The following is a 12,258-nucleotide window of genomic DNA, read 5'->3' on the forward strand; positions in this document are numbered from 1 at the left end:
ACACCTACAACCATTTGCCACTAAAGGAAAACACACCAATGACTATTGATGCAGTCTGTAGCACAGCTGCTTGCAAGTACAAATAGTTCCTTTGTATGCTTTCCCTTCCTTTTACTAGTTTTGATTAAAAAAAGAAAAAATCCCATTCAGAACCTGATGGTTTTAAGGTTTGGGAAGCCTAAAAAACCTTGTTGTGGAGAGTGACCTCCTCCAAAATAACCTTTGCCACGGAGGAATTTTTTTCAGCACAGGGAAGAAAAAATCCAGACCCATGTTGTAACATTTTCAGGTCTGTAAGATGAATAATTTTGAAGGCTGCTTTTGCAGCAGGATGCACACACTGCAAGTTTTACAAAACTATTTTAAAGTGTAAACTGAAAGCCTTACACCAGCAAAGTCAAAGCAGGGAGTAAACAAAAACCACATCACACAGGGTTAGAGTTGAATACTGATAAAGATTTGACAGTATCACTAGAAGAAGAAATAAAACAAGAGTAAATGCTATTTTTGATTTGCCTCCAAAGTCTAGCAAAAAACTAAGAACTTAGAAAATAATGTTGGAAGTAATGGTGATTCAAATGAAACTGAAATATAAAGAGAAACAGGTCTGAAACGGAAGGGTTTTGGGTGCAAGAAGATACATTTCAAAAAAAAAAAAAAACCCAAAAAACCCCAAACCACCCACACCTGGAACTTTCTTTAAACTTCTTAAACCACAGAAACAGGGACAACATCTGGAGTTTCTCTAAACCAAGAGCTACCTAGTAGTTCTATCCCAATAAGGGTTCACTCTATTTGGATCAAAGACAACCTCTGAAAAGAAAAGGCAAAACATCTACAAGAAATGACTGTTTGTTACAACAACTCAGCAATGGAAGCTACAGTTTCAGTGGTGGAAAAGCAGAAATAAAAGAGAGCATTGCCAAAAGGCAAGTGGATTTACATCCCACAGGGGAAATTAAATCAATACCAAAAGGTTATTCAGCCAGTTTAAGGAGAAAACAGACAAAACATGGAGATTGTGAGGCAGTATGGATGGAACAGAAAGGAAAGAAATTTTCTAAATGTGGTATGAAGACTAACAATGCTTTGCTTTCATTTTCAATATGGGAAATGATGAAGGACACTGAGACAAAAGATGAAAGCATGGGTCAAGAGAGGCGACAAGCAAGGAGGAAAAAATGTCAAATGGCGCAAGTAAAGTATTTCTGGAGCATGAAAGAAATCGATGAGCAGGCTCGTGACACCGCAGTTGAATTAGTAAGAATGCCAAAAAGTAAGATAAAAAACCATCAGGAACGCAACCAGAGAACAGATTTAACAGCTGTCCCACCTCAAAATGCCCACTAAGGCCTTTTACACTATTAGCACAGATAAAGAACTACATGAAGTAAATGAAAGAAGCAGAGGTGATGATGTGAATTTACCTGAGCTGACACCGCATCTTCCTTTTTAGATACCTGATCTTCAAAACAAGAAAAACAATAAATCTTGTTCACCTGTTCAGTGAAGCTCAGAAAATTATTAGTTAAGTTTACAGAAACAGTAGAATTAGTAGGATAAGTGGGTAAGGAATAGATCAATATGAAAATGCAAATGGACAGCGTTAAAAAGGCAAGTACTGGCCTAGACTGAGATTTCTGAGAAAGGTGCTTAAGAATCAGGACAGTAGTTATGAACATCAAGTAGTTCACAAAAACAATACTATACTGGAATTTACAGAGAAAGCTTTGTTTTTCAAGTGATCACAAAAAAGATACTCTGTAAAAGCCCATTCCACAGCTGCTAAGATGCTTAATATTAAGTACAGTTAGATCATTTCTAATATGCTTTCTACTTCAAGGGTTGAGGTACAGATTTTAAGCTTCCTTAGCATGTTTTTTTATTTTAAAGAAACAGAATGAGGTGGGAAAGAATAAAATGGAAAATGCTTATCTTGGTTTTCCAAGATTTATGGGAAAGATGGCTGTTGCAAAACATTCAACTTCAGTCAGTAAAAAGGGTAGAGAGAAGGAGATTCATCTGAATAGATTTGCTTGCTACTGCCAAATCTGGTAGGATTGATGAATTTAATATCAGAAGTAGCTTCACCTTTTCAGCTATTAGACTCAGCTGGCAATATCATTAGGGATGGCAGAACAGCTGAAAAATGACCAAGCCCATCAATAAGAAATTATCTCTGTGCAAAGTATTAACTTAGGTCTAGCAAGCACTCAGATTGAGGCATATCCTAATTAGATAACTCAGGTGTCAGGCTACTTATCAAATATATCCTTTAACTGGGAATTATAACTTTAATAACAAGCTGAAATCAGTTTGTTACAATTGGAGATTTACCAAGTTGGTTTGAAAGCTCAAAATATGTTCAATCCACAGAGTCTGCAGTCAAATGCTTCTCCTGACTACCACTCCCCACAAAAATATTGAAAAACCTTCTTGAGGTAACTACATGGCACAGTCCAAACAGATGAGATGACAAACTCAGCAAGGGGGAGTTCTGGAAAAATCTCAGTTGGTTCAAGAACTTGCAGCTTTCCCTTAAAGCAACAGAGGCAGGGCTGAACATGCTGCTTCTGTGCACCCATTACTGTTTCCATGAGAACAACCTTCCAAAATCCTTCTCGGCTCCACCAAAGCAGCCCTAAAAGTGACAAAACCAACCAAACTCATTAATTATCTCAGCTTCAATGGCATGCCATTGCCAAGAAAATCAGCAAGAGCAGCTGGAAGAGCTTTCCCACCAGCAGGCCCCAAATTAGGAGCTTCCACTCTGAATGGGAGCTATGGTTGCTTCAAGGTCAAAAGCTACAAAGGCCTCTCTCTGCTTTGGGTTACCCAGGACTAATGCAAACAAAAACCACCTGAAGACAAAAGACGATGAGAAAAATCAATGTAGAAAAAACCCAAACCAAACCCCAACAAAACCCCCATATGTATGCTGATTTGGTACAAAAGACTATAAAGAGAAGAAAATAAAAGGTAACTAATATTAGAAAATAATTTAGGACTCACTGCAATTTTAATATTCCTAAATATTTTATTGGAAGATAAGCTATGAATGATAATATTTCATTTATCCAAAGTTGTAATTAACAAAGCAGTTTGCTGGAATGTATGTCACACTGCCTGAAGCTCTCAAGTTGCATTGCATCCTGCTCTTTAGGTCTCTACTCTTCCACAGAGCGCATATCGTTGTTATTCATTGCAAAACCCAGAACTGGACAATTGCAGAATCTTTCCCATAAAAGGTGCTACAGAAAAGGTAGATACTTTTTTCAGTAGAGTACTGAAACAATAAATCAGCAGATTTTTCTTTTTAAAGGAAAATATTTTCCTTGAACAGCATTGTCTGAAATGAACTGCAGGCTTTTCCAGACAAGTACTATGTACTAATGGTTCTCAACCTACACCTGCTCAACTACCACTGCAATTACAACAGTGAAGCACAACATCTGCCTTTCACTGCTCCCATCACTGCTAAAGCAAGTCCTCTAGACATTGCTGAGACGTTTTTACACTGAAAATAAACAGAGCCCTTCCTACATCTCTTCAGAACAGCTGAGCTATAAGACCCTGGCTGGGAATAGAACACTAAGTTACAAATTAGTAGCCCTTGGTAAGAACAAGGCTCAGATGCTATTGCCACACTGAGCACTACTTCCCATAATACAAGCAATAAATGGCAGATACGTTTATCACAATCTGATTGTGTTCCATAAATGTAATCTGACAGAATGACTGTGGCGCTACTCACTCTCTGCACAAGCATCCTCATCCTCCTCTTCATCCACATTAGCTTCCTCTGCATGCAGTCTTTCAAGTGCTCTATAAGGAGGTGGCAATTTCATTGGAGGTGGAGCCCCATATTTTCTCTAATGGATTCAAAGACAGATAGTTACATGTTTTGTAACCTTCACGCACAAGAAAAAAAATCCAATAGTCTACTGCACTGTATGTGTGCATACACAGCACTTAATTACAATGCTAAATTCTGCAGCATAGGCTTTTTATGCAATAAAACATTACAAGAAGTGACACTGAACAACAAAAAAAGAAAATACAATTGTACATGCACATTTAGTTGTTGACAAAATACTTGTGTATCATCATCATAAACATGGAAGTATGAACATTAATCAAGAGTTAAAAATCAACATTAAATTATACCTCATTTCTCATTAGAGACTCAACAACAAAATTGCCTGGTACTGATAAAAAACTTTTAAATGCAAAATAAGAACTCAAGCTTCTTAGCACATCTACTAGTATTTAAATATAACAGTTCATCTATATTTTGGCTTAAATGTAAAAAATATTTTGAATTATAACTTACAACAAAATTCTATTACCTCACATAAATACAGGCAGCTCCTATAATGATGCATATAGCGGCGCATAGCAGTCAAAGAACAGGCTCTGAATCTAACAAAAACAGGTGCTTGTTCGTCTGAGCAACTGTTTTTATAGCTCCAAGTAAGTGGATCGTGCCTTACTTTGCTACATGATTTCACTAAATTACGTTCAATTGTATCCCATGCAACCCCACTACTAATAGCAGGATGCACTTTAGAAAGGGAACACTGAGTATGATATGCCATTAGAGCAACCAGAATGCCTGTAATTAATTTCTTCTATAGCTGGGAAATACAACTCAACACCCAAACATCAATCTCAGAATAAAATTTTTCACGGTGTACAATGAAAGCTGAGCCTGCATATGGATTTCTAAAATCTTGAGCCTAAATTTGTATAGAATAGTCTAAATAGCAAACTGCAATGCAAGCTACATAGAAAATTTTGTGAGGTAAGATATACATCATCCCATCCATTTAAAAAACATTACAGGAAAGTGCTGCATTGAAGACAGCATAACAGTAATAAATGAAATGAATTCAATCCAATAGTAGTAAGAGTGTATAATAAGAGCTCTTGGAAAGATGACAGGTGTTTCCCCAAAGTATACAATACACCAAATATGCCTCTCACTTTTTGCTTAATACCAGTACAGGTAGAACTGTGCAAAATGTAGAAGATCCAGGAAGCATGAGAGGATTCACATTCCGCATTACCGAGCAAGTAAAGATGGAAAACCTGCAGCCCAACTGTCAGCTGCCTATAACAAATCAGTAATATCACTATAATTTAGTAATAACTCATGGTCCAAATGTTGACCCTTTGAATTTTTAAGACCTTAAACATTTGTTAGAAAGTATGTGTGAAATTACATGAGACACCTAAGCTTATCCAGCAGTTTGCTATGGCTCAGGACAAGCTTCTTTTGTGCCTCCCGACCCGCTGAAAAGCCAGGTGTGTAAATTGTGCCAGAGTACTCCATTACACCATGTTTCTGTATTAACACAGCTCTTTCCAGCACAGAGGCAAAAGCACAGTTTACAAAGTCAACAAGCAAAATAATGCTAATATCTGCTTTGTCCACAAGAAGCTCAATTGTTTTAAGTGGTTTTATATAAATTACTTCAAGTAATCATTTTTAAACAAACAGATCAATAGAGGAGGATAAACACCAACAAATCAGAGAAAACCTTCAGTATTGAAAAGATAATTCATCATATGGGAAAAGGCGGACTTTCCAGCTGGACGTGGCTGCTTTCACACCAAACTCTTTTGTGACACTTTGAAGACTGGACTAGAAATATCATTGATTCCCCATAGGGACGCGGACTAGTAATCCACTAATAGCAACTCTTTCCAACTCAGAGATGCCCCTACTGTAGCACAGCACGACTGCTTTGTGAATCAATGTTCAAAGCTAAAAAGGAGCTACAAATATATGCACTGAAGCTCTTCTATATTCCACCCACCAGTTTACAGCACCAATAGATGAAAAAGGTTTGAAAAAGATTAGGCTCCCTCTTTAACCTCCAAATGCTATAGAATGCAACACACTGGAGTCCTAGAGATTAAAGGCAGCACGTTGCAAGAGGATGAGTGCTTTTGAGATTAGAAATACAGATAACAAAACCAAGAAAAGGGGATTGTAACTGCTTCATTATAGGTATTATCCACTGGCATGAAAGCATGACTTCAACACCTTTCTTGATTTTTTTGAATAACTGAGCTTCACAGCTTCTGAAAGGAGTCTTACAAAAAACTTTTGGAGGCAAGAGGGCCTTCTCAGTTATCCACCACACACCAGACTACTGAGTATGATCAAATGAAGAGTTCATCGTATTTGTAGTTGGCATGTTAAACTGCACGTGGCAAAAGTTATTGTCTGTACTAATTCTGTCTCTGCACCTCCAGTTCTGACACCCTCAAAGTACCTGACCTATACCCATCAGTCAGGACAGTTCCCACAGGAAGATACCTAGGCCATTAGAGCAATCTGGCTGGGAATGAGAAATTAAATGTCTCCCTTATTGCAGCAATTAAAGTGAATCCACTGGTTTAGACCAAACAGATTTTTTTTCTCTTTTAAATGTGTTGTGAAGTTGCTTAAAAGTTACTCTGCAGTAATTGCTTCACAATTAGCTGGCCAGCCACAGATCACTCAGTCATTTCCTTGTTTTACACAGCAATGGGAAATGTAGGAGACTTAGCGGATTTAATTATCCTATAACATGATTTTACTGAATTTCAGCCAGCCTCACATTAAGGATATCGTTTGTGTACATGTTATTATTTCTCTGTTTCTACAGAACAAAGAGAATCAATTTGCCTCCATGTGGAGCAAAGCAGGACTTCCAGAAAGATGCCAGTGAAGAGCTGCAGTAAGTACAGGGTTTCAGCGCCCAGGGGAGACACACAGAACATATGTCAGAAACCTGCCTTGTATTTGGCAGAAATTTGGCAAAAATTACTTGAATCAAAGATATTTCAGCAAAACACTTCAAATTTCATTTCAGACTTCAGGGGGGACTTATCAGAGTTATAATGGATGCTATTATACCATTTGATTTAGTAAAACTTGGGTATAGCATTGAATGGAATAAATACCTTTTCACTCTTATTTTCTTTGTCTGCATCCTGATCTTTACTGACTTTGATTCCCTTAGGCTGTACAGCAGAAACCACCTGAAAAACAATGCATATGTTACACACATTAGAAAGAGCATTACAGCTGCAAACCAAACATCCAGAAGTTAGGTTAACGACAACAATAAGGCTACCCAGTGCACTCTTCATGTTGCTCCATATAGAAGGGCATGGCAGCACAGTCTTTAAATGACATTCTTTTACTGAATTTACAAACATTTTCTACGTTTTTTAATGCTCACTGTTTGATATCTAGCCCTGCCTCTTCATTCAAACATTACTCTGAAGGCCACAATATGGATGTACATCCTTGATACAGAGCTCAGTACAGACTCCTGAAGCGTCAGTTCTTATTCAGATAGAGAACGGCACCCACACACACAGACACCTTATGAAAGAGAGCATGTTTACCCTCCATGTAATATTCCTCCTTGCTGTTCTTTATTCTTCCAAAATGTAATATATTCCCACTCCTCTGGCAGCACCTTATTTTGGTGAATGGGACTTGGGACTGTGCAGCACTGCTGAAAGTCTGTGAACGTCCAGTTTCCTACAGTCTACAGCTCAAAGCAAAGCAACTCAAATTTCAGGTTACCTGTCTTTCCCTTAATCTCTCTAGATTGACTAGGAAATTAAGGGCCAGAGATGCAGCTGAACACTCAAATGTTCTGACAGATTTTTTTGATGTGAAAAAGCCGATACAGAAGGGGAGCCAACTCAGTTACCATCACTGTGATTTTTGCCATCACTGCTTGAGCACCTTCCCAGCAAAGCTGGTGAAAGTCTTAGTAGATTTTGAAAGACTCCCCAGAACACTGGAAAAATAATGGACACGCAGTCATGCCAGATTTGTCTACAGTTGCCAAAAAGGTCTCCTCAGGTCTACTAATCCCACAGAAATTCCCAATTAAATTCTCAGATTACACCAAAAGTACATAGAAGTCTTGGGGGTTTTTTTGTGTGTACTTTGAGGCAGGCAGAATTGTATGTCTTTTCTTATGAAGGCATTAATAGCTTTCTTGCCTTGGCCTCGAAGATGAGATGAAGTCTAAGATCTCTTGAAAATTAACTTGCTCCCAAATAACTACTTCAGGTCCCTTTGGTGACACATTTTACATGGAGCTGCTAGTGTGAATCTGACTAATTTAAATCACACTTTTGTTCATTTGGATAACAGTATATTTTTAGATTATGAAATATGAGCAAATTAAAATACACAGGGCCAGACTCAATTACACAGGTGGGAGAACTGAATTAACACCTAGCCAACAGATTTACATCTACTCGATTTATATCAGAGAAACAAGGTTTCAAATCAGGCTAGACAAGTAATCAGTCAATCACGTGGTCTATAAGCAGAAACTCCGACAGCAAGGATGGACACAAAAATTGATGGAACTTGCAGAAAGGAATTTAGGCAAGTTTAAAATAAGATACATATGACAGTTATTAAATTTTGGAATAAAAATAGAAATAAACTTACTTTTGGTATGTTAGACAAACCCTGAACTACAAACACGACAGGATTTCCCGCGTTCTTGATAGCTTCTACTGCTTCCTCGTGTGTGGCATTTTGTAGGTCTACCCCAGAAACCTAACAAACAATGTTTATTTTTATTAGGTAGCTTGTCTTTGGCATAGAGTCATTACAAGAGATCACAAACATTTGCAGAAGATTAGTGTATCTGAGGAAGGTACCAAAAGCAGTCAAGAGAAATTATTTGTAAAGTATGTTTCAATGATGGTTTAAGGAAAAGTATATTACTTAGCATTCATAATTAAAAGATGGCCATATGTTTCCCAAAGCAATTCTTCTAGATAATAACATAAGGAATAAGATTGTCAGAGAGTGCTAGACATGATGCTAGGTATAATACAACTTTCTCAAATTTAGCTGTTTGTGAACAAAACACATTTTGAAACAATTTTTCAAAACATCACACATAACCTTAAAACACAATACAAGAACAGCACTATCTGCTTGGGAACCAAGATTCAGAAGTATTCATTTGAAGAAAAATGAGTAAAAAAAAAAAAAAATCAACACAGAGCCAGAGATGAGCACCAGGAATGGCATTCTCCCCTACAGCACCTGCCAGAATCAGGAATTTCTCCCAAATAGTAGTTAATCAGACTTAACTACTCCAAATTCACACACACAAAATAACAGCCCGAATTTCAGCATGAAGAGTCTATGTTCTATATATTATAACTTATGCTTATAAAGGTATCCTATAACTTATTACTAATTTATATGGGAAGAGGGCACTCATTTTTTATATTTCCCCGTCAGATACCAGGACCTATCTTTTCTTAAATATAGAGGAGAATGTTAAAAGAGCTCCACAGTCAGACCTTAAAAAAAAAAAAAAAAAAAAAAAAAAAAAAAACCCCAGGGGTTTCTTTTGGTTTTCAAAACAGTGTTGTCAATACTTTTTGAAGCGGTGGCAATATTTTGTCCCTCTCTCCTCCCAAAGCTGTTTGAGTTAATCTTTATTTCTTATAATAAAAAGGTAGGTTTATCCGCATTTACCTCAAGTATTTTATCTCCAGTTTTTAAAGCTCTTGTTCTTCCTGCTGGGCTGTCTTCCAAAACTTGTTTGATAAAGATCCCTTTAAGTTCTTCTCCATTCTTCAGGCGCTTTATGACAGTTTGTCCACCAACAATACTGATTCCAAGAGACACGTGAGGGTCTCTAAAGATCTCAACACTGAAAAAATACACACAGTAGTTTAACAGCTTGAAACAGGTTTTTTAAACTGTAAATGCAAAGTTTTAAATAAATGTAAGCTTCTGGTCTTTAAGAAGATTTGATAGAGTAAAGGGATAAGTCAGAAGCCTAAGAATGGTCTCAGAGTTGACCTTTTATCCCAAGCAGACCTCACCCCACAAAAAGAACAGAATTCTGCTGCCAACTTATGCCTGCTGGGCATAGGCTTTTATTTCAGAGAACGTCAAGGTAAAATAGGCAGGCCTTCAAGTAAACACTCATCCTCTTTCAGTCTGAGCAAATTGTCTGGAAATGGCAAACACTGCAAGTGGCATGCTAGACAAATAATAAACCAGTGTTTCATACAACTTTCTGAACACTGACTTCAGTGTATCCGATGCATATTAATCAGCTCAAGCAGAAATTTTCTGATCATATTTTACTTAGGACCATAAAAACAATTCACCTAAAAATGTTAACTATACAACAAGGATGCGGCTAAAACTTGGCTTGGCAATTTGGAATTCTGCCATTAAGTTTAGCAGAGAACCCATGGAAAAGGAGACAGCAGCACTATGTGCATTGTTCACACCTAATAGTTACTGAACGAGCAAGAACTTGTAGGTCATCCACAACGTAAACTTGCCAAGCTTTCCCAAGTCAGCTGTATAAATAGAAGGCATAATTCTGTTGAACATCTGTTAAAAATTCACTGTATCTAAGAAAGTCTAAGGTACATAAGTACCTTAAACTTACTGGTAGAGGAGGGAAGAAAAAACCAAAACCGTGAGAACTAATTGGGCTCACAGAAGAAAAGACATAAGGTAAATGGGAAGAAATAATGTAATCATATGAACATACGTCCGTGGTGGTCCCCAGTGACTGAAGTTTGGAGTTTCTTCTCCTTCTCCTTCTTCTCTCTCAGGTAATTCACTAGTTGGGGGCAGAGGGAGGGGAGGAATAAAAAAAAAAAAAAAAAAAAAAAAAGGCATCACCCATGCCAGGTCGCAATTCCTTGCATATTTTGTATCTGGCAGTGAGACAGCAACGCCTTCTTATACTGCCCAGTTTAAACCAAATGTGCAGAGTCAACAGACTAGACAGGAATTTTTGTATTTAGTTTTAAATGTACTTAAGGGATGCTCCAGAAATAAACATGATAGGCAGACAAAATTTATAAGCTGCTTTGTGATATACAAATCTGCACTGCATTTATTCATTCAAAATGACTATTTAAACAATTAACATTTACTTTCTGATAAATATGCTGTGATCCTTGTAGAGGCATCTAAACATGATAAAACCAGTCCCGCTTACCAGAAAGCGGATCACAATGCAACTGGGAGAACAGATACAGTGTGTTCCATTAAACACTCCATAACAGGGCGTTAAACTTTTACACTATATGTGACTCACCTATTCACAGAATAGGAATGGAAGCATAGCATTGCATGCCCCTACAGGAAAGTTTAAACAATACATCCTTGCACACATTTTCTGTAGATCTTGAGAGCTGTAAATGCTACTCTTAAACTGCAAAAAGGAAGTAGGATGTTGTGCTGGAGAAATAATCCCCTCACCTTATTGTTGAGCTGCTTTCCCTCTGAGGGAATATTACAGATGAATTGGGGAAGTACTGAGGATTTGAATCAACAGGCCCCAAAAGCAGATGCACTACCTACTCATCCAAAACTGGTGGTGAAAGAATGGGACACTTGACAGATACGGCAAGTACCTACAACCAGTGCCAGCTCAAGGTTTCTCAGCACCACTGACTGGAAAGACTAAAATTTCCTGCACAGGCCTGAGAGTGATGGCTGAACTGCCCTTCCTAAAAAGAAGAACAAAGGAAAGGGAAAACCAAGATGACAGAGCTATAAGGGGAGAGCTCCTTAAGCAGTCACGACCAATGCTGCTAGTAAATGCTATGTCCCTCTCCTCTAGGCCACATCCATACTCCCCTCACTGTGGAGTAAATGAAGAAGGTGGCAGAGCTATTTGCAATTTTCTGTCCCAGTACTCAGGGGAGGAAACATGGGAAGTAAAGATTCAGTAAGGTTGTAAGACAAAATTCAGCTCCTTGGGCAAAAGTCATAGAACTACTGTTTCACACAGCTTTTGATGATTAGTCAGCTAAGTAAAGCAAGAAGACAGTTAAGATCATTAACTGAAAATCTTCCAAAAACTGAAATCTTTCTCCATACCTGCACAATGCTGTTCTAGGCTGAGCTAAGGTGGTTACTTTTCCAGATTCTGAGTTCTTGGAAAAAACATAATCATCCCCTTTTAGTTCTTCCTTTTCAATACCTTCCAGATCAACAGAAAGCCCAGGTCCTTTAGAGTCAATTCGAAGCTTTGTACCTGAAGAAGAAAAGGTGTAGATGAGAACTGTTGCTTCCTCTGCCCCTGCATATACCAGTTATCACCCTTCGAAACAACCCCCCTAGCTCACCATGTTCTAAATGTGGATTGTTGTGTTGTGATCAAGGGGCTTAGAGATACAGAACATTTATTTTTGAAGGAAACTTAAACCACACTAAACACTTTTTTA

At 37.8% G+C, this 12,258-nt stretch overlaps 1 protein-coding gene across 1 annotated transcript in view; it reads right to left on the bottom strand.

The window, feature by feature from the left end:
* PATJ (PATJ crumbs cell polarity complex component) overlaps nucleotides 1-12,258 on the bottom strand; it is a 153,681-nt gene that overhangs the window by 84,030 nt on the left and 57,393 nt on the right. Inside the window, exons 23-28 of the mRNA XM_009636168.2 lie at nucleotides 11,912-12,068; nucleotides 10,569-10,640; nucleotides 9,530-9,707; nucleotides 8,480-8,590; nucleotides 6,958-7,035; nucleotides 3,755-3,872 (exon numbers count right to left, since the gene is read on the bottom strand). Of these exons, the coding sequence (XP_009634463.1) occupies nucleotides 3,755-3,872; nucleotides 6,958-7,035; nucleotides 8,480-8,590; nucleotides 9,530-9,707; nucleotides 10,569-10,640; nucleotides 11,912-12,068 (714 nt within the window). The remainder of the gene's footprint in view (nucleotides 1-3,754; nucleotides 3,873-6,957; nucleotides 7,036-8,479; nucleotides 8,591-9,529; nucleotides 9,708-10,568; nucleotides 10,641-11,911; nucleotides 12,069-12,258) is intronic.

The sequence above is a fragment of the Egretta garzetta genome, unplaced genomic scaffold (assembly GCF_000687185.1).
Source record: "Egretta garzetta isolate BGI_Z169 unplaced genomic scaffold, ASM68718v1 scaffold163, whole genome shotgun sequence".
Classification (NCBI taxonomy): domain Eukaryota; kingdom Metazoa; phylum Chordata; class Aves; order Pelecaniformes; family Ardeidae; genus Egretta; species Egretta garzetta.